General features: G+C 41.1%; 1 protein-coding gene across 1 annotated transcript in view; it reads right to left on the bottom strand.

Annotated features, from left to right (window-relative positions):
• Positions 1-13,296, bottom strand: part of umodl1 (uromodulin-like 1) — a gene marked incomplete at both ends in the record, with an annotated part of 36,215 nt that extends 22,919 nt beyond the window's left edge. Inside the window, 6 exons of the mRNA XM_079805223.1 lie at positions 2,494-2,562; positions 5,086-5,269; positions 8,726-8,829; positions 8,918-9,106; positions 9,201-9,440; positions 13,221-13,296. Coding sequence (XP_079661349.1) covers positions 2,494-2,562; positions 5,086-5,269; positions 8,726-8,829; positions 8,918-9,106; positions 9,201-9,440; positions 13,221-13,296 — 862 coding nt within the window. The remainder of the gene's footprint in view (positions 1-2,493; positions 2,563-5,085; positions 5,270-8,725; positions 8,830-8,917; positions 9,107-9,200; positions 9,441-13,220) is intronic.
• Positions 13,297-23,467: the final 10,171 nt, after the last annotated feature.

The raw sequence follows: 23,467 nt of genomic DNA, 5'->3' as shown, positions 1-23,467 counted from the left end.
TTACATTTTTGGGTGAACTAACCCTTTAAGAGAATATCAATTCCATGACATTTGGACATTCTCCTGCTGAGAAAAATATATAAATAATTTTGATTTGTTATTAGACACACAATAACTCAGGAAGAAAATAAAGAGGGAAATTCTTTTTTGGTGAAGCTTCCCTACACGTGTGCTGCATCTGGATCAAATTTTGTGGTGATAGCATAAAGTAATCAAAATGTACAGCATTTGGAACCAAGGTAGCCTTTTTGTTTAGCCTTTTTTGTTAATAGATTAAGTAATATGAATTGTTATTAGTTATACAAGACTTTACTTGTTGAGGCACATGCCTGTTTACTAATACCAATAACCACAATGCCATATTACTTAACAATTAGTTAATAGTCATGTGCCTCAACAAGTAATGTCATAGCATAACGATACCTTTGCAAATCGTTAGCTAATGATTCATTAAAGCAGACAACTGGAAGTTGAAATGCATGGCTTTTACCCATTGTGGTAATTAACATATGAATTTACACTATTAAGCTGTATTTGGACGGTGATTGTTTCTTGTTGGGTAAGTTATTTTCATAATTGACAGGGGCTAGTCAGTGTTTTTATCCCACCGCCCGCATAAAAATCCCTGGCCGAATTACAGACTGTTTTTAGACAAACACCAAGGTCGTGTTGTGATTCAATTGATGTCAAATGAGTTTTCAAGAATATATCACTTCAAATTTCACTGTTTATATCCTTTTTGACTCCTGTAGAAGCTGGTTGGCTGATGGAAGGATTATTTGAATGTGAAGTGTGATCATTAGTGTTCTCCATCAGTGTATGTCATATAAACAAGAACAGAAAACAGCACAAACTAGTGATTCCTGGTGAAACATTTTTGACTGAGTTAGAATGGAGATAAGCAGAAGTTCTTCCAATGTACCTGTCGGGCGGAGAGTAATGGATGGAGGAGTGGTGTTGTCCGTGAGGGGATGTGTAGTAACAGTGGGGGCTGCATTAGAAACAAACAAGACACACACACCTTTTGGGTCTTTTCAGAATTATTAGGTTTCATAAACAAAACAAAATGACACCAAGAGCAGGTGTGTGACCAAAAACATCCAAGAAGGCCTTCAAAAAAAGAGCAAAAGAAGGACACTGAGCTCTCAAACTCTACTTTAAAGGGTTAGTTCACCCCAAAAAAACTGCGTCAGAACGCCGGCTCACTATTGGCTGATGCTGTTCGTGTGTGTGAGCTGGCCAATCAGTGGCCAATAATGAGCCGGCGTTCTGGCGTAGAACCCGGAAGCTCTGCACTGTGTTTACTATGCAAGACATGCAAGAGAGGAAATTGTTAAATAGATTCGTTATTTTTGTTTGTTTTTTTGCGTACAAAATTATTCTCGCAGCTTCATAACATTACAGTTGAAAATGCCATGTGAAATCTATATATTTGTTTTTAGTTAATGCCTGTGCGCATATTACACAAGTTGTGCAGACTCATTAGAGGGTGAACACAACACAACAGGAGCATGTTGGAGGCTTAATCTGAACGTGTAATGTCTCTGATTTTGTCAAAAAGAATTATTGTGCTACCCATTTGGTTTTAGTTTCTATTGGCTATTAAACAGAGACATGCAAATGGGAGCGATGGCGTCCATGGTTTGATAAGTCCATACACACCAGTCTCATCTCCGTGCCATAACTCTGTCTGACACACCCACCGCTAGCCTAGCTTAGCACAAAGACTGGAGGTAAATGGCTCCAGCTAGCCTACTGCTCAATAAGTGACAAAATAACATCAACATCGGTCTGTTGGTCTTAGTACACGATGTAACTACACACATCACAACATGTAAAGAGGAAAATGTTGGTGATTTTGTCACTTATTGAGCAGTAGGCTAGCTGGAGCCATTTACCTCCAGTCTTTGTGCTAAGCTAGGCTAGCGGTGGGTGCGTCATAGTGCAAACAAAAATATTTTTGAACAATGAATAACTGATTCAGACCAATTCTAAACACAGATTTGATTTAGATATTGATAGATTTAGAGAGAGAGATTACCTCTTTAAGGAGATTTGGTTGAAATTGTTAATTATGATGCATCATCTTATGAAACACGACAACAAAAATCAACAACACCACCGAGTGTGAAACTTGCACATAGTAAATGCAACCATGTTAATTATTCACGTGCATGCTGGAAACAGGGCAAAAGGGACTAAACCACAAAGCCTATTTTTCAGTTTTTTCAGCATTATTTACTTGATCCAAGAATCACGTAATTGATTAACAAAAATGTCCTCTGCCTGTATGTGGCATTTTTGCATAACACACCGCATGTAGAAGCTGGTTGGCTGATGGAAGGATTATTTGAATGTGAAGTGTGATCATTAGTGTTCTCCATCAGTGTATGTCATATAAACAAGAACAGAAAACAGCACAAACTAGTGATTCCTGGTGAAACATTTTTGACTGAGTTAGAATAGAGATAAGCAGAAGTTCTTCCAATGTACCTGTCGGGCGGAGAGTAATGGATGGAGGAGTGGTGTTGTCCGTGAGGGGATGTGTAGTAACAGTGGGGGCTGCATTAGAAACAAACAAGAAACACACACTTTTTGGGTCTTTTCAGAATTATGAGGTTTCATAAACAAAACAAAATTACACCAATAGCAGGTGTGTGACCAAAAACATCCAAGAAGGCCTTCAAAAAAAGAGCAAAAGAAGGACACCGAGCTCTCAAACTCTATTTTAAAGGGTTAGTTCACCCAAAAAAACTGCGTCAGAACGCCGGCTCACTATTGGCTGATGCTGTTCGTGTGTGTGAGCTGGCCAATCAGTGGCCAATAATGAGCCGGCGTTCTGGCGTAGAACCCGGAAGCTCTGCACTGTGTTTACTATGCAAGACATGCAAGAGAAAAAATTGTTAATTAGAGTCGTTATTTTTGTTTGTTTTTTGCGCACTAAAGTATTCTCGCCGCTTCATAACATTAAGGCTGAACCACTGGAGTCACATGGACTATTTTAACCATGTCTTTACTGCCTTTCTGGGCCTTGAAAGTGATAATGTTGCAATCTATGTGTGGTTCAGAAATTTCTCAGATTTCATCAGAAATATCTTCACTTGTGTTCAGAAGATGAACGAAGGTCTTATGCTGCGTTTACACAAGACGCGAATGAAGCGTTTCGCATGAGTGATTTACATGTTAAGTCAATGCAAAGAGGCAAATAGACATTAACCAATCCGCGTTAACCAATCAGGAGCTTGCTCTAGCAGTGACAACAATGAGGACAAAATCATGTGTGGATACCCGGAGCTGTACATACTTTATAGAAACAGGAATAAAAAGGATCTTGCTGGGAAGAAAGTGAGTGAGGAGGTCGGACAGTCTGGTAAGTTGTAAAACGCGCTCTTTACTCAATTTGAGCTCTACATCGGGTGATTTCAGGGTGATTGGGACACTTTTTGCCATTGAGATGACTTAGAAAAAGTGCCCCAATCACCCTGAATTCACCCTATTGAGACTAAAAGCTAGCTAAAGTCGGCATATTGAGCTTATTCGCTGTATTTTAAAACAATTAATGTCAGCCATTTCGCAATGAGACGAGCCGGCCGGCAGACGCCCCTCCCATTACGCGGATTCGTGTCTGTTGTGAAGTGAATGTCACGCGCGAGTAAACTCAAAATGTTAAAGCGTCCAACTACTTGCGAAAAGCGCAATTTATTCGCTTCATTCGCATCTGGTGTGAACGCACCATTACGGGTTTGGAACGACATGAGGGAGAGGAATTAATGACAGAATTGTAATTTTTGGGTGAACTAACCCTTTAATATTATACAAATGTCAGTCTTCATCAAGTGGTTTTATATGGTTTATTGAAATGATTGTCCTTTCTTACCCCTGCAAACTGTTCCTGGCTGTGAATGATTGAGGTCTTGATACCCATGATGACAGACACATGAATAAGATCCTGCTGTATTCGTGCAGTTTGCATATGCAGAACAACTGTTCAATCCCGGAACTGAACATGCATCCACATCTGTGAAGGAAACGATAATGTATGCATGAGTGTGTTTGTAAAATGTGGATTCATCAAGATAATGGACAGGCTGTAATTATTACATAAAAGTTCATATAGATTAGTGGTTACAAATTGGTTTAGCTTCATGTGGGCCAGCTGCATAAAGAATTATTGGCATCCCTAAATATGATCAAAGATGGCTGTAAATATAAATCTGCATTGTTTATCCTTTTAATCCTTCATTCAAACGAAGAGGACGTGTGTGTATATCGTTATAAGAGCTTTTGGGCGGCAAACCCACCAGATGGAGATCAGAAGCCGCCCATGGCCACGGTTAAACACACCGCTGGATCTTTAATGTCAGGGCCGGTGTTTTTGCTCCTGGACTTCTTGTTCAGACACACGGCATCATGGATTCAAGCAAACACCAGCAGATAAAACATCAAAACCTGCTGGAGATCTTATAATGGGCCGTGGTTGGATCTTCCATCAGGACAATGACCCGAAATCAACACAGAAATGTGTCAGTGAGCACAAACTGAAGGCCTGAGCTGAACCCTATAGAGAATGAGTGATGGAGTGAAGAGAAGAGCTGGGAATCTGAAGGATCTGGAGAGATTCTGTGTGAAGGAATGTGCTCTGATCTCCAAACTCATCCGCCATTACAGAAGAAGACTCGAGCGTCTGTCCTGGGGGAAGGACGGGGCAATAATTGGGTGCCAATAATTAAGGCCAACGTGAACTGGAGAAAAACATTTATTTCATAATGAGAGTTTCCCCCCACTTTCAACTGTTTCACTTCAATGAAAGGTTACATTTTTGCAAATTTTTTGAAAGAAAGATCAAAAAGATAAACAATGCAGATTTATTTTTACAGACGCATTTGATCATATTTACCAGGAGTGCCAATAATTCTGACCACAGCTGTAATTGCTGTATATTAGGCACCAAGTGGCGACTCAACAACACAATACAAATGTAAACAAAAACATCAAATATTGAAATATATTACTATTCACACTGAAAGCACATGAAATGCTTTGATTTCACAATCGCACCAATCACGATGCCTCTACTTGCCGTACCTTGCACCACCACATTAGTCACCTCCTCAATGTTTCCCAAGAGATTCAGACTTGTAGAGATGCCATCTAGAAAGAGGACATTAGAAGAACAGACCAGCAGTGATGAAGAGGTTGTGAAGGGCCCTGCTGACCATGACTGGACATAATGCACAGAGATTTCAGCAGTTCCCAGAGCGCCAGTTACCTAGGGAAAGAACAGACAGTTACATCTCTGCAGATCAACTTAGCCACTAGAGAGACAGAACATATATGGGCCGTTTCAAAATATAGTGTTTGGTCCAAATGTGCTGCCTACACTGTAAAACCGAATTACTTAGACTTACTTAAAGGGTAACTTCAGTGATTTCGCATTAGGCTTTGTATCAGTTGAAACCCGGTAGTATATTCAAATGATGGTACTTTCCCCCCTCATATCCCCCTGATACGAGAGAATTATGCATTTTTTTCTGGAAATTTTTTTTGGCCAGAGGCTAAAGACTACAGCCACTAGATGGAGCTGTTCCACATGTTATCAACCGCCCATAGGGGAGAGATCTCACACACAGAATGTAAGACACTGACGGCCACACGGACAATCATGACAGAGCGATGCAGAGCAAAGAGAGTGTTTCAACTCTTCAATGAATTCCTGTGATAGTTTAGCTTCCATATGCGATCAGAGAACGTGCCAGACTGGAGCTTAACGAGTTTGGGTCAGATTGTGACGACTAGACGTTTGGGTGTCAGAGCATCTCCAAAACTGCAGCTCTTGTGGGGTGTTCCCGGTCTGCAGTGGTCAGTCTCTATCAAAAGTGAAGGACCAGTGGAGAACCGGCCACAGGGTCATGGAGGACCAGTGGAGAACCGGCCACAGGGTCATGGAGGACCAGTGGAGAACCGGCCACAGGGTCATGGAGGACCAGTGGAGAACCGGCCACAGGGTCATGGAGGACCAGTGGAGAACCGGCCACAGGGTCATGGAGGACCAGTGGAGAACCGGCCACAGGGTCATGAAAGACCAGTGGAGAACCGGCCACAGGATCATGAAGGACCAGTGGAGAACCGGCCACAGGGTCATGAAAGACCAGTGGAGAACCGGCCACAGGGTCATGGAGGACCAGTGGAGAACCAGCCACAGGGTCATGAAAGACCAGTGGAGAACCGGCCACAGGATCATGAAGGACCAGTGGAGAACCGGCCACAGGGTCATGAAAGACCAGTGGAGAACCGGCCACAGGGTCATGGAGGACCAGTGGAGAACCGGCCACAGGGTCATGAAGGACCAGTGGAGAACCGGCCACAGGGTCATGGAGGACCAGTGGAGAACCGGCCACAGGGTCATGAAGGACCAGTGGAGAACCGGCCACAGGGTCATGAAGGACCAGTGGAGAACCGGCCACAGGATCATGAAGGACCAGTGGAGAACCGGCCACAGGGTCATGAAAGACCAGTGGAGAACCGGCCACAGGGTCATGGAGGACCAGTGGAGAACCAGCCACAGGGTCATGAAAGACCAGTGGAGAACCGGCCACAGGATCATGAAGGACCAGTGGAGAACCGGCCACAGGGTCATGAAGGACCAGTGGAGAACCGGCCACAGGGTCATGAAGGACCAGTGGAGAACCGGCCACAGGGTCATGAAGGACCAGTGGAGAACCGGCCACAGGGTCATGAAGAACCAGTGGAGAACCGGCCACAGGGTCATGAAGGACCAGTGGAGAACCAGCCACAGGGTCATGAAGGACCAGTGGAGAACCGGCCACAGGGTCATGAAGGACCAGTGGAGAACCGGCCACAGGGTCATGAAGGACCAGTGGAGAACCGGCCACAGGGTCATGAAGGACCAGTGGAGAACCGGCCACAGGGTCATGAAGGACCAGTGGAGAACCGGCCACAGGGTCATGAAGGACCAGTGGAGAACCAGCCACAGGGTCATGAAGGACCAGTGGAGAACCGGCCACAGGGTCATGAAGGACCAGTGGAGAACCGGCCACAGGGTCATGAAGGACCAGTGGAGAACCAGCCACAGGGTCATGAAGGACCAGTGGAGAACCGGCCACAGGGTCATGAAGGACCAGTGGAGAACCGGCCACAGGGTCATGAAGAACCAGTGGAGAACCGGCCACAGGGTCATGAAGGACCAGTGGAGAACCGGCCACAGGATCATGAAGGACCAGTGGAGAACCGGCCACAGGGTCATGAAGGACCAGTGGAGAACCGGCCACAGGATCATGAAGGACCAGTGGAGAACCGGCCACAGGATCATGAAGGACCAGTGGAGAACCGGCCACAGGGTCATGAAGGACCAGTGGAGAACCGGCCACAGGATCATGAAGGACCAGTGGAGAACCGGCCACAGGGTCATGAAGGACCAGTGGAGAACCGGCCACAGGATCACGAAGGACCAGTGGAGAACCGGCCACAGGATCACGAAGGACCAGTGGAGAACCGGCCACAGGATCATGAAGGACCAGTGGAGAACCGGCCACAGGGTCATGAAGGACCAGTGGAGAACCGGCCACAGGATCATGAAGGACCAGTGGAGAACCGGCCACAGGGTCATGAAGGACCAGTGGAGAACCGGCCACAGGATCATGAAGGACCAGTGGAGAACCGGCCACAGGATCATGAAGGACCAGTGGAGAACCGGACACAGGGTCATGAAGGACCAGTGGAGAACCGGCCACAGGGTCATGAAGGACCAGTGGAGAACCGGCCACAGGATCATGGAGGACCAGTGGAGAACCGGCCACAGGGTCATGGAGGACCAGTGGAGAACCGGCCACAGGGTCATGAAGGACCAGTGGAGAACCGGCCACAGGGTCATGAAGGACCAGTGGAGAACCGGACAGACGAGCTACTGGAGCTCAAACTGCTCCAGAAGTTAATGCTGGTTCTGATAGAAAGGGCTCAGAATACACAGAGCATCTCAGTTTGTTGTGTATGGGGCGGCACAGCCGCTGACCAGTGCTCATGTTGACCCCTGACCCCGCCCAAAGCACCAACAGTGGCCCGTGAGCATCAGAACTGGACCACGGAGCAATGGAAGAAGGCGGCCTGGTCTGATGATCACGTGTTCTTCTACATCTCGTGGATGGCCGGGTGTGTGTGTGTGTGTGTGTGTTACCTGGGGAACACATGGCACCAGGTGCATTATGGGAAGAAGGTGTGGCGGCGGAGGCAGTGATGCTTTGGGCAATGTTCTACTGGGAAACCTTGGGTCCTCCATCATGTGGATGTGACTTTGACACGTCCCACCTACCTAAGCATTGTTGAGCCCATGTCCAGCCTCTCATGGAAACGGTTTTCCCTGTGGCTGTGGCTCTTTCAGCAGATAATGCGCCGCCACAAAGCACAAATGCTTTGAGGAGCACAACGAGTTTGAGTCCAAATTCCCCAGATCTCAATCCAATCGAGCATCTGTGGGATGAGCTGAACAAACAAGTCCGATCCATGGAGGCCACACTTCGCAACTTACAGGACTTAAAGGATCTGCTGCTAACATCTTGGTGCCAGATACCACAGCACACCTTCTAGTGGAGTCCATGCCTCGACGGGTCAGGGGGACGAACACAATAATAGGAATAGGTCATAATGTTATGCCTAATGTTTTAAAACACAGTACATGATGTAGTTGAATGCTAGACCGATGGTTACAAACCATGGAGTACAGTAGTCTGGTGTGGTTGAAGAGTCCTTCGTCCATAGTTACTAGCTGGAAGCTCGTCTTAACTGTTATTGTCACATTGAAGCAGGTTCTGTTGACTTGAGGACAAATGGACATTTTAAACTCATTGAATGTTATTTAAGAATGATAAGAATTCTGGGATGCAGTGTAAGGGATTGTGTGTACCTGGTACTGGGTTTGAGCATTGATAGATGTTGGAGATGTTTTCTGTCTGACAGCATTTTTGCCACTGAGGACAATCTATGTCCCACTTGCACATGCTGGAGCCAGAAGAAGTCGAATGATTCCGCGGAGACACACTCGCTGAGGGACACAGTCCTGGCTTAGATGTGAAATCTGCACTTCTGTTCAAGGCTGAGATAAGGACAATATATTAAGACAATCCGCAGCGGCTCTTCTCTTTCCTGGCAACAATTTATTCCAAATTAATTAGTTTGAAAATACTCACACACGGCACAGTAACTCCCAACTTGTTCATAGCCATGGCAGCATTTCCTGACCTGTTTGGACATGTTATACACCTTTGTTTGGTATTCCGTCTTATAAACCGTGACATCACACATTGTCCATGGCAGCCACCCCCCACACGGCCTCCTCTGGGTGAATGAGGTGGGAAAGGAGATCACATTGCTCACCGAAACGAGCTCAGTCACATCACACAGATGATAACCTGACAGAGTCACATATCCTGGAAAATGAGAGAAATTCAAAAGGGTCAGGAATGACGACATTAACAGAGAGCATCCACTTCAACATATACTACACTCTAAAAAATGCTGGGTTAAAAACAATCCAAGTTGGGTTGAAAATGGACTAACCCAGCAATTGGGTTGTTTTAACCCAGTGAATGGGTTGTTTTAACCCAGTGAATGGGTTGTTTTAACCCAGAGATTGGGTTGTTTTAACCCAGAGATTGGGTTGTTTTAACCCAGCGAATAGGTTGTTTTAACCAAGTGAATGGGTTGTTTTAACCCAGTGAATCGGTTGTTTTAACCCAGAGATTGGGTTGTTTTAACCCAGTGAATCGGTTGTTTTAACCCAGTGAATCGGTTGTTTTAACCCAGTGAATCGGTTGTTTTAACCCAGTGAATGAGATTGGGTTGTTTTAACCCAGTGAATGGGTTGTTTTAACCCAGTGAATCGGTTGTTTTAACCCAGCAATTGGGTTGTTTTAACCCAGTTAATGGGTTGTTTTAACCCAGAGATTGGGTTGTTTTAACCCAGTGAATGGGTTGTTTTAACCCAGAGATAGATTGGGTTGTTTTAACCCAGTGAATGGGTTGTTTTAACCCAGAGATTGGGTTGTTTTAACCCAGTGAATGGGTTGTTTTAACCCAGTGAATGGGTTGTTTTAACCCAGAGATTGGGTTGTTTTAACCCAGCGAATAGGTTGTTTTAACCAAGTGAATGGGTTGTTTTAACCCAGTGAATGGGTTGTTTTAACCCAGAGATTGGGTTGTTTTAAGCCAGTAAATGGGTTGTTTTAACCCAGTGAATTAGATTGGGTTGTTTTAACCCAGTGAATCGGTTGTTTTAACCCAGCAATTGGGTTGTTTTAACCCAGTGAATGGGTTGTTTTAACCCAGAGATTGGGTTGTTTTAACCCAGTGAATGGGTTGTTTTAACCCAGAGATTGGGTTGTTTTAACCCAGTGAATGGGTTGTTTTAACCCAGTGAATTAGATTGGGTTGTTTTAACCCAGTGAATCGGTTGTTTTAACCCAGCAATTGGGTTGTTTTAACCCAGTTAATGGGTTGTTTTAACCCAGAGATTGGGTTGTTTTAACCCAGTGAATGGGTTGTTTTAACCCAGAGATTGGGTTGTTTTAACCCAGTGAATGGGTTGTTTTAACCCAGTGAATGGGTTGTTTTAACCCAGAGATTGGGTTGTTTTAACCCAGTGAATGGGTTGTTTTAACCCAGTGAATGGGTTGTTTTAACCAAGTGAATGGGTTGTTTTAACCCAGTGAATGGGTTGTTTTAACCCAGAAATTGGGTTGTTTTAACCTAGTGAATGGGGTGTTTTAACCCAGTGAATGGGTTGTTTTAACCCAACTATTGGGTTGCTTTAACCCAGTGAATGGGTTGTTTTAACCCAGTGAATGGGTTGATTTAACCCAGAGATTGGGTTGTTTTAACCCAGTGAATGGGTTGTTTTAACCCAGTGAATGGGTTGTTTTAACCAAGTTAATGGGTTGTTTTAACCCAGTGAATGTGTTGTTTTAACCTAGAAATTGGGTTGTTTTAACCTAGTGAATGGGTTGTTTTAACCCAGTGAATGAGTTGTTTTAACCCAGTGAATGAGTTGTTTTAACCCAGTGAATGAGTTGTTTTAACCCAGTGAATGGGTTGTTTTAACCAAGTTAATGGGTTGTTTTAACCCAGTGAATGTGTTGTTTTAACCTAGAAATTGGGTTGTTTTAACCTAGTGAATGGGTTGTTTTAACCCAGTGAATGAGTTGTTTTAACCCAGTGAATGAGTTGTTTTAACCCAGTGAATGAGTTGTTTTAACCCAGTGAATGGGTTGTTTTAACCAAGTTAATGGGTTGTTTTAACCCAGTGAATGTGTTGTTTTAACCTAGAAATTGGGTTGTTTTAACCTAGTGAATGGGTTGTTTTAACCCAGTGAATGAGTTGTTTTAACCCAGTGAATGGGTTGTTTTAACCCAACTATTGGGTTGCTTTAACCAAGTGAATGGGTTGTTTTAACCCAGCAATTGGGTTGTTTTAACCCAGCAATTGGGTTGTTTTAGCCCAGTGAATGGGTTGTTTTAACCCAGCAATTGGGTTGTTTTAGCCCAGTGAATGGGTTGTTTTAACCCAGCAATTGGGTTGTTTTAACCCAGTGAATGGGTCGTTTTAAATGGGTCGGGTTAAATGTTTGCTTAAAACAACCCAATCGCTGGGTTAAAACAACCCAATGGCTGGGTTAGTCCATTTTCAACCCAACTTGGGTAATTTTTAACCTATTTATCTGAAAAAGTAGGCAATGACTGTTTACAAGAACACATGTATAGTTGTCCCGATCACCAGTGAGAGTGGCCCTGATTACCACCTGAGGGCACTTCACCCCGGACTGTCACTAAAGTCTGTCATCAAAGACTACATCTCCCATAATCCTTTGCCCGGACTTATTAGCACTCATTGTTTGCACCTGTGTCTCATTTACCTCATTACCTCAGCCTATATAAACCATGTTCACCCAATGCCCTCATGACCTCCCATTCAACGGGCTCATCAAGAGCATAATTAAAGAGGTCCAGACCCTCCGCCGTGCTGCTGAACCTTAGGGGCAAACTCTCTGACATCCGTCCCCTGTCAGCATATCTCACAGCGCCATCTGCTGGTGAAAATAATCACTACACGATTGCTCCTATAACCAGCAGCTGCTGAGTGTTGGGCTTTTTCACAATGTTGTTTTGAACAAACTGTAAAACGGGGACATTTACGGGGAGAGCTCCAATCGGGGACGAAACCACAGATCCATAATAAAGGCTAGATGTCTTCCAGCGGAGTCTCTAACGTCCTCACCGGCGGCCATCTTGTCACAGGCAAACTTTCTGGCGGGCTCTGATGTAAGGCGAGTGATCTGAACACAAATACTCTTATCTCGCTGAAATCTTGACGGATTTACAAATGGTTTGGTTTCTTACAAACGTTATTAACGTGGCTATAATTATGGATGCTTGAACAAATGATGAATAATTATTCATAAGTATGCAGTGTCATAACTACATCTCTGACGTTTATAACAAACAGTCTGAAAATCGGTAGAATATTGAGCAAGTTATGATTATTTAAAAAGAACACGCACCATTAAAACACAATGTTACGAGTGAGCGAGCTGACTGTGACAAAATGGCCGCCAGGTGCGGACGCCGACCTCCATTGGCCAGCAGTGCGGACGAGACATCTAGCCTTTATTATGGATATCTATGGACAGAACACCAAAAACCGGGACTGTCCCCTGAAAACGGTCACCCTAATTTAAAAGAGATTAATCAAAAATCAATGAGATTTAGTGGAAATGGAGAGTTTTCATTTCAATTCAATTCAAATTTATTTGTATAGCGCTTTTCACAATACACATTGTTTCAAAGCAGCTTTACAGAAAGTGCATTTCATATATGTACATTGAAAAATGTTAGAAAGAGAATGTTACAGAAAAATGTTAGAATAAGTTAATCAATCATGTATTAATTTAGGCCATAACAACGCTGGCTAAATCGTTCAGTTTCAGCTGCTTATTTTGCTTCTTTTCTTTTTTATGGATGAAAAAAAATCTCCTTAAGAGGTTCCGAGATTAAACGATTGCTCAGGATATACCAAAGTATGAAATGTCCATGAAATATGAACTTGAATTTCTCATTGTCACTTTTTCCTGTATGTCTCATTTTTGAAATTATTTCTAATCTCACGCTGCTCTGAAATCAGACATATTTGGATAACATAAGTAGAGTTTTCCTACCTTCAAATAAAGTGTTATGCCCCATTCCAAGGCCAAGGAGAGATGTGATTAACCAGGTGCCAACAACCCAATGCATCCTGAATATTGATTTGCCGAATACTTGCTTCTCGTTTTTAAAAACCATAAGTCATTGTGAACGGAGCAGGTTATGCTATGAGCTCCATGTACGCAGTTGGAAGCAAACCCTGCTCTGTTCCTTCTCCCACCGGCCTCAGACGCCCATCAGCTCCCTGGAGGCGGCACAGGTGACTCCTGTAACAACAGAGGAAAATCAATGCCTCTCACTTTCAGCTACTGTACGGCGTAATATGTGATACTGAACTTTACCTTTAGGCCAGTGTTGGGCTGGTAATGGGGATTAATACAAGATAGAGTAAAATTCTGCTTATTATAAACACTAAATGTGGTTTGATTTTGTGTCTTGTCAGACATTGTAGTCAAAGGGCCCTATCTTGCACCCAGCGCAATTGACTTTGTACACCGACGCATGTGTCATTCCTATTTTGCACCCGCGCAAAGCGCGCTTTTCCCTCCACAGAAGCACGTCGCTAAACTAGTGAATGAACTTGCGCTCCCTGGGCGGTTCAGCGCAAAAAAGGAGGCGTGTTCCGGCGCAAACAATCCCTGGTGCTATTTTGCTGTTCCATTAAACAATTGCGCCACTGACCAGAAAAAACCTAGTCTAAAGTCAGTGGCGCGTTGCGCGTTGTTCATTATGCTATTTTAAGGGCGCATGCTTGACCATAATGTATAGCGTGCACAACGCGCATACACTTTGCTCATGTAACCTACACAGATGCAACAGTTATTTTTGCAAATCATAAATTGTTACACTAAAAAAATATTAACACATGAGATGACGGAAATCATTGTGGTGTACCACGAAGATGTGAAAAAATAGGCATAAATCTAGCTTACAAATGATTCAGGCTAATTGTAATAATTAAGGATAAGACCTGTTTGCCCAATAGTGGCAAGACATATATGTATATAAGGACATCTGACAAATTGGTTTGTCCATCAAGAACCAGGAAAAAAAATCGACTAAAAAACTGAAAGACTGAAAAAAAAAAGACTGTGAAATCACCTTTACCATAATGTACAACATTACAACTTCACTTCTCTGTCTTTCACTGCTCTTACAAGAACATCAGTCTCCTCGGCTGTGAACCGCTCCTGGCGTGCGCCTGGTAAATACGCCATAATAATAGCAATCCATAATGGAACTTGCGCACCTGCTTTTAAAGGGAATGTTGGATGACGCTCGGATTGGTTTATTCACGTTACGCCCAAACCACACCTATGAATAATGAAGCTACTTCAGACCAACCCATTTTAGATTTGCGCCGGGCGCAAGAGCCATTTATCCCGCCGGGAAAATAGCAACAGCGCCGAGACCCGCCCACAAAGTTACTTGAGCTTCGCGCTTTGACACTTGCGTTTCAGATCGTTAAAATAGGGCCCATAGGCTTTACTCCCTAATGATGCGCTTCATGTTTTAAAAGTGTCCCCTGTGGAGCCTTTACACCCCTTTGCAAACCTCTAAGCAGTGCTCGGATTGAACCAAAGGCCAGGGACATGTTTTAACATGTTGTTAGCATTAATTGCCATGTTATTAACATGTAGCATTTGTCAGTATGTTTTAACACATTGCTAGCATTATTTTAACATGTTGTTAACATGCATTAGCATGTTGCTAGCACGATTTAGTATGTTGCTAGCTTGTTTTAGCATTAATTATCGTGTTCATAGCATGTTTTCCTCTAGCTCAAACAGTAGACTTTTTGCAACGCCAAGGTCATGGGTTCGATCCCCAGGGAAAGCAAGAACTGACAAAATGTAAAATGTATACCTTGAATGCAATGTAAGTCGCTTTGGATAAAAGCATCTGCCAAATGCATAAATGTAAATGTAAATGTTTTATCATTTTGTTATCATGAATTAGCATTTTGATAACATGTTTAACATTTGTCAGCATGTTTAACACATTGCTAGCATGATTTAACATGTTTTGCTAATCAGATTCAAAATGTTAACACGCATTAGCATGTTGCTAGCATGATTTAGTATGTTCCTTGCATGTTTTAACGTGAATTATCGTGTTAATAGCATGTTTTAGCATTGTTGTTATCATTAATTAGCATTTTGATAAGTTTAACATTTGTCAGCATGTTTAACACATTGCTAGCATTATTTAACATGTTGTTAACATCCATTAGCATGTTGTTAGCACAATTTAGTATGTTGCTAGCTTGTTTTAACATTAATTATCATGTTAATAGCATGTTTTATCATTGTTGTTATCATGAATTCGCATTTTGATAAGTTTAACATTTGTCGGCATGTTTAACACATTGCTAGCATTATTTAACATGTTGTTAACATCCATTAGCATGTTGTTAACACAATTTAGGATGTTGCTAGCTTGTTTTAACATTAATTATCATGTTATGTATGTTCCTAGCATGTTTTAACATGAATGATCGTGTTAATAGCATGTTTTAGCATTGTTGTTATCATGAATAAGCATTTTGATAACATGTTTAACATTTGTCAGCATGTTTTACACATTGCTAGCATTATTTAACATGTTGTTAACAAGATTCAACATGTTGTTAACATGCATTAGCATGTTGCTAGCACGATTTACTATGTTCCTAGCATGTTTTAACATGAATGATCGTGTTAATAGCATGTTTTAGCATTGTTGTTATCATGAATTATCAGTTTGATAAGTTTAACATTTGTCAGCATGTTTAACACATTGCTAGCATTATTTAACATGTTGTTAACATCCATTAGCATGTTGCTAGCACTATTTAGTATGTTGCTAGCTTGTTTTAACATTAATTATCATGTTAATTGAATGTTTTAGCATGTTGTTATCATGAATTCGCATTTTGATAACATGTTTAACATTTGTCAGCATGTTTAACACATTGCTAACCTTATTTAACATATTTTGCTAACCAGATTCAACATGTTGTTAACATGCATTAGCATGTTGCTAGCATGATTTAGTATGTTGCTAGCTTGTTTTAACATGAATTATCGTGTTAATAGCACATTTTAACATTTTATCATGAATTAGCATTTTGATAACATGTTAAATATTTGTCAACATGTTTAACACATTGCTAGCATAATTTAACATGTTGCTATCCAGATTCAACATATTGTTAACATGCATTAGCATTTTGCCAGCACGATTTAGTATGTTGCTAGCATGGTTTAACATTAATTATTGTGTTAATAGCATGTTTTACCATTATTGTTATCATGAATTAGCATTTTGATAACATGTTTAACATTTGTCAGCATGTTTAACACATTGCTAGCATTATTTAACATGTTCCTAACCAGATTCAACATGTTTTTAACATGCATTAGCAAAAAAAAAAAGTTAACATGCATTAGCATGTTGCTAGCACAATTTAGTATGTTCCTAGCATGTTTTAACATGAATGATCGTGTAAATAGCATGTTTTACCATTATTGTTATCATGAATTAGCATTTTGATAACATGTTTAACATCTGTCAGCATGTTTAACACATTGCTAGCATGATTTAACATGTTCCTAACCAGATTCAACATGTTGTTAACATGCATTAGCATGTTGCTAGCACAATTTAGTATGTTCCTAGCATGTTTTAACATGAATGATCGTGTTAATAGCATGTTTTAGCATTGTTGTTATCATGAATAAGCATTTTGATAACATGTTTAACATTTGTCAGCATGTTTTACACATTGCTAGCATTATTTAACATGTTGTTAACAAGATTCAACATGCACAGGTGACTCCTGTAACAACAGAGGAAAATCAATGCCTCTCACTTTCAGCTACTGTACGGCGTAATATGTGATACTGAACTTTACCTTTAGGCCAGTGTTGGGCTGGTAATGGGGATTAATACAAGATAGAGTAAAATTCTGCTTATTATAAACACTAAATGTGGTTTGATTTTGTGTCTTGTCAGACATTGTAGTCATGGCAATAGGCTTTATTTCAGTTATCGGTGAGAAAACTCCCTAATGATGCGCTTCATGTTTTTGCAAACCTCTAAGCAGTGCTCGGATTGAACCAAAGGCCAGGGACATGTTTTAACATGTTGTTAGCATTAATTAGCATTTTTCATCATGAATTAGCATGTTATTAATGTGTAGCATTAGTCTTTTTTTTTACACATTTTGCAAGCATTATTTAACATGTTGTTAACATGCATTAGCATGTTGCTAGCACAATTTAGTATGTTGCTAGCATGTTTTAGCATTAATTATCATGTTTTAGCATTGTTGTTATCATGAATTATCATTTTAATAACATGTTTAACATTTGCCAGCATGTTTAACACATTGCTAGCATGATTTAACATGTTGCTAACCAGATTCAACATGTTCTTAACATGAATTAGCATTTTGTTAGGATGATTTAGCATGAATCAGCATGTTGCTGTCATGTTGTAACATTGTTAGCATGATTTAACAAGTTGATAACATGTTTTAACATGTTGTTAGCATTAATGAACATGTTTCTAGCATTTTACCATGTTGTTAACATGAATTAGCATGTTGCTTACATGTTTACGATTTGCTAACATGTTTTATCACATTGCTATTATGATTTAACATGTTGCTAACATGTTTTAACATGTTGTTGACATGTTGCTAGCATGTTTAAATATGTTGTTAACATGTATTAGCATGTTGCTTGCATTATGATTTAACATTTTGTTAGCATTAAAGGGGCTATATGCAACTTTTTCCCCAAAATAAACGTAACAATAGCCTTTTTATTTTACCATTTATGACTCAAACATCTCCTGATGAGCATACTGACACCTTGTCCGCTCACAGTGGGTGCACCTATAAGCCTGTATCCTATTTTTCCTATTTTCTGGCGGGTAGGTTTTTCCCGCGCTGTCTGCGGATGTGACGTCACCACCGCTGCGAGAGCGAGCAGAAAATAAGAGCAGTTCTATTTTTTGGCCACAGGTGTCAGTCGCGAGTTTAAATTTCAGAAAAACGCATATAGCCCCTTTAATTAGCATGTTGATAGCATGTTTTAATGTTGTTAACAATATTTAGCATTTTGTAAATATGATTTAACATGTTGCTAACATTTTTTTACATGTTGACATGTTGCAAGCATTTTTTAATATGTTGTTAACATGCAAATGTTGTTTACATGCATGTTGTTAGCTTTAATTGGCATGTTGTAAGGATGTTGTTAGCATTTTTAACATGTTGTTAACATGCATCAGCATGTTATTAGCATGTTTTAACATGTTGATAACATGATTTAACATTTTGTTAGCATTAATTAGCATGTTGCTAGCATTTTTAACATGTTGTTAACATGTTTTAACATGTTGATAGCATGTTTTAATGTTGTTAACAATAATTAGCATGTCGTTAGCATGCATTAGTATGTTGCTAGCATTACCAAATTAGCACAGCATAAGTCAGCAAATGCACTTTGCGTTGCTGTTTACGATGGATCAGCCAAATTTCTACATGCATCATCAAAAGCGTTTGATAAGAAAAGTGCTGAGCTGATTTTTGTGCCATCTAGTGGTTTAAAAGAGAATAAAGTCAAATGTACTCTAATAATGAAAATGCCCTCAGAATGACCCCTCAGAAAAGTCAGTAGCCTAAGAAGCTTCTGAACCAGCTTAGTTAGAGAATTAGCAGTGCGTGCACATAATGCTGAGCCTATGAGAACATACAATCATACACACACACACACACAGACACACACACATACGGACAGCAGATGATCAGCAGCCAGGCTGGCGTTTGGATAAATCGAGCAGCTAATTAATGTGGTGTGAAAAATATCCTAATTAAAGAATGTCAGTGTTGCGCTCGCTGAGTGACTAATGTGCTCTCATGCAGAGTCAGAGAGAAACTGATGATCATAATTCAACACCTTATCTGTCAGATAGCCTGAGGAAAGGATATCAAGCTCAAATATATCAAATTACAGCACAAAATATGTTGTAACATCAGCGTTTCTGAAGTATCTTTACAAAAAAACCTTGGGACAAATGTGGGCGAAAGAATAAAAAAAAAAATTAAGCATAATTGTAAATATAGCAGTTATTATCAGGGGTTCACTTTAAGGCCTTCAAGCCAGTGCATAAAAGGGTATTATGTTTTATGTTTAGCAAGCATGTAAACACTTAGGCCCTGTCCACACGAACACAGGTATTTTCTAAACCGCATATTTTTCTATGTGGTTTGGCCATTCGTCCACACGCAAATGCAGGATCTGGACACTGAAACCGAAATTTTTTGAAAACTCCTTCCAGGATGAACATTTTTAGAAACTCCATTTGCAGTGTTGTCATGTGGACAGTGAAACCGGAGATTTTGGCTTTTTGCGTCAGAACCATAGAATGTGGACAAATATGGACGTAGTGTCCGTGACGTCTCCCATAGGATCTGAAGAGCAGGTTTGATGCGTAAAGTCGGGTCGAGCTGGCCGTCGCCATCTTGTCATCGCGTGTCACTCCCGGATAACAGAAAATGGGCAAAGAGGCGGGACGTGGGCGGAGCTGACGCGATGACTAACAGACAGCAGACAAACGGCAATCCACCTGTCACTCAATGTGGCCACGCCCTTAATTATGCAGAACTTTAAGGCTTTATATAATGTAAACGAATGAGTTATAAAAACATTCACCCCCTCACAGTCGTCATGAAGGGCAAAATTAGCCGTACAGACCAAAAGCACAATTTGTCCCAGACTGTAAACATGTGTTCTTCTGCTGTAAAGTTGGGCATTTTAACATGAGCTCAATGAGATTCTGCTCCTTCTGGAGTCTGTCTCTAGTGGCCAGTCCATGAACTGCAGCTTAAGTCACTTCCGTATCGGCTTCAGGAGAAACTGCGTGAGGAGCCGCTTGGTCTGTATCTGTTGTGGAAGACTCAAATACACCGGACGTGTCTGGGTTCACTGAGGCACACACAACTCGGGTGCCCAGTTTGCTAACCTGTCAATACGCTCGTCATTGATTGGGTTGCGCGATCATGCAAATGTTAAAATTTGAAAAGAGACGCGTCTGAAGTGAATATCACGCGCTCGCGGCAAACGCGTCGTCCACTTCGTCTATTCGCGTCTTTGCATTGACTTTTTGTACAATCTACTCACACAACTAATTAAATTTGCGTTTGGTGTGCGCACACCATAATGCTGTGTTCACACCAAACGCAAATAGAGCGTCTGGTTTCGAGTGATTTCAATGTTAAGTCAATGGAAAGGTGTGTTGACGCGCCTCTGGAGGTCCTGCGGCGCAATAGACGCGTTTCGACAATGACGTGAATTTGACGTGAATTAAGCGTCTTGCGCAATACGCGCGTTATGCACGAGTGGTGCTCTTTGTGCATTCACGCGTTGGAAGCGAATTCGTGTCTGACGCCCGAGTTGAAAAATCTGAATTTTGGCGTCAATTCGCGCAGTGTTAACCAATCAGGGGCCTGCTCGCTGCGGTCACATGGTGAAGTGACTGATGAGAAACCCTGCATAATTAAAAATACTACTATTGTGTCACAAAATGTAGTTTTAAGACTTTTTCAGGTGAGAATGTAGTTGTTTAAAGCTCAAATCGGTGGTTTATTTATAAAGAGGGCGCCTATTTAAAAAAAATAATCTTGTGTATGTGTGTAGTTGTGAGCTCCAGTGGATCAGCGGCGCTCAGCGCTCATTAACCCCAGCGAGAGCAGCCTTTCCTCGGCCAGTCCTTCTGCCGTCTGCCGCTGGCTCTGATGGCCTGTACTGGTTCATCTTGTGTGGATCTAACGGCCGATCTTTGGTGTCATGAATCATCATTTGTTGTCTGCCAAATCATTTTGACTGAGGGCAAAGAGAAGTTTCATAACTTAATTTTTTAAGGATATTTATATATACATGCAGTGAAGATACTGTAGGCGTTGCCTGGACCACATTTGTGTGGCTATTAATGCTATGTACATTTTTTTAATGAAAATGAAAAGAGGCAGAGTGGTGTTTTATGACATATTTCTCCTAGAGCGACTTGAACGCGCGTCTATTTCGCTTCAAACGCTCGATTTATCGAATTGGACGTGGATTCAAAATGCTCAAGCGTCCAACTAGATGCGATTTTGATGCTCTATTCACATTTGGTGTGAACGCAGCATCACGGAAACACAAAATATTCGCCTCAATCGCGTAAAATTTTTAACTTGAGCAGAAAATGTGCATGACACGCAAGCCAATCAGCGAAGAGCTTAATGACACGTTATCAAACTTGTCATTGTGGCGAGCATTGGTGGTGTTGTAGACGGTGTGAGAACTACCAGCCCTCAACAATTCACGGTTTGCTCTGCCCGATCACTTTTAGGGGAGAATGCTGAGGCTTGGAAATTTGAACAATTACAATAAGGTTTCAGCGCTACTCGCTTGAACCACTAAATATCCTTTATAGTTCCAGGTTTTCCATAACGATGATCCTGAATATATGCCATGTCATATCGTAACCCATGTGATAGTGTTGAACTGCATGCAGTTTCACTTTCATATGAGCTTGTCTTGTACAGGTAAACACAATTTAACTCTGCCTTAGGGAGATATAATTAGTATAACGTCTGTGAGTCTTTGACAGACTTTCCTATTCATGTCATTTTAATTAGTAGCAGAGGGAAAAGAACCCAGATCTTCTAGAATGATGTATAATAAGTGCATGTGCACGCAACATATACAGAATTTTGTTGCACAAAAATACGTAATAAGCAACTTAAGCAGTATTAAATAATCTTTCAGAGCAATGCAGTTTGTTTAGTTAGATGCTGCAACTTAAAATTATTAATATGATAAATAATTGTAATATATTTTGATAATTTCTATTAATCAGATGACCCCCCCCCCCATTTGATACAATTAAAGCTCTCAATTTTACTAATAAAATGTACACAACACATGGTTAAAAAAAATACTTTTTTATACAAATTTTTTTGCAAACCTATTAATAAACGGTGGATTACATAACAAATACATGTTGGTTAAAGGCACAATATGTAATTTTTCGCCGCTAGAGGTCGCTTATTCAAAACAAAGGCGTGGCTTGATGACGTTCCGCTTCTTCAGCTTATGTGTGTGTGTGTGTAATGCAGATCAACTGAGATTCATTTCTCTTTTCTGCAGAATATTACATGATTGAAAAATATTAAGAATTTAAACAAATTTACACAGCAAGAAGAAAGGAACTGTCTATAAAAGAGGACAAAGAAAAATCTTACTACGTCAATGCAAGTAAAAGTTATGAAGTTAGTTTAGTTGATATATAGAGAGAACACCTCCACCACTGAACATTTAAGCTCACATGTAGTAATTTTTATAACTTTTTTAATTGATTTCAAAGCTTATTTGTATGAACTTTACACAGGCTATTTATATTAATTTTAACAAAGTGCATATTAATGATTGATTAACTAAAATGATACATGTGTAATTGATTAAGGGTATAATAATTACATAAATTATATTTAAATCATTCAAACTTATTATTATAATAAATAAGCATTGTTAAAAGCCAGACGCTTTAGTCTTTAAAACCCATTTGCTCTGTAGTGACCTTTAAAGGGTTAGTTCACCCAAAAATGTAAATTCTGTCATTAATTACTCACCCTTATGTCGTTCGACACCCGTCAGACCTCCGTTCATCTTCGGAACACAAATGAAGATATTTTAGTGTAAAGCTGATGCTGAGAAAGGCTTCAGATAGGCCTCCATTGGCATTCAGTACATTTACACTCACAAGACCCATAAAAGGCACTAAAAACGTCGTTACAAAGTCCATCTCACCACAGTGACTCTACAATAATCTTACGATGCGACGACAATAGTTTTTGTGCGCAAAAAAAAATCTAAATAACACCTTTATCCAGCTTGTTCTTGCCTTCCGCGTGTGCGTCCACGACGCATGCGCGAGAATATGACGTAGCGCCGGCGTTCGGTAATCCATGAAAAACACTTTAGCCCCATTTTGAGAACTACGCCGAGACCTAAAGCACGATCAATGTAGAATTCAACAGCTTAGACACGCGCGTCTTCCTCTGCTTGTAAACAAATCTCTTCTGGGTCATGTGTCCGAGCGCCGGATCTGCGTCATATTCTCGCGCATGCGTCGTGGAGACACACACGGAAGACAAGAACAAGCTGGATAAAGGTGATATTTTGATTTTTTTTTGCGCACAAAAACTATTGTCGTCGCATCGTAAGAT

Source organism: Gobio gobio (assembly GCF_949357685.1).
Source record: "Gobio gobio genome assembly, chromosome: 22".
Classification (NCBI taxonomy): domain Eukaryota; kingdom Metazoa; phylum Chordata; class Actinopteri; order Cypriniformes; family Gobionidae; genus Gobio; species Gobio gobio.
The sequence above is the reverse complement of the archived record's forward strand: the minus strand, read 5'-3'. Positions and strand labels throughout refer to the sequence as shown.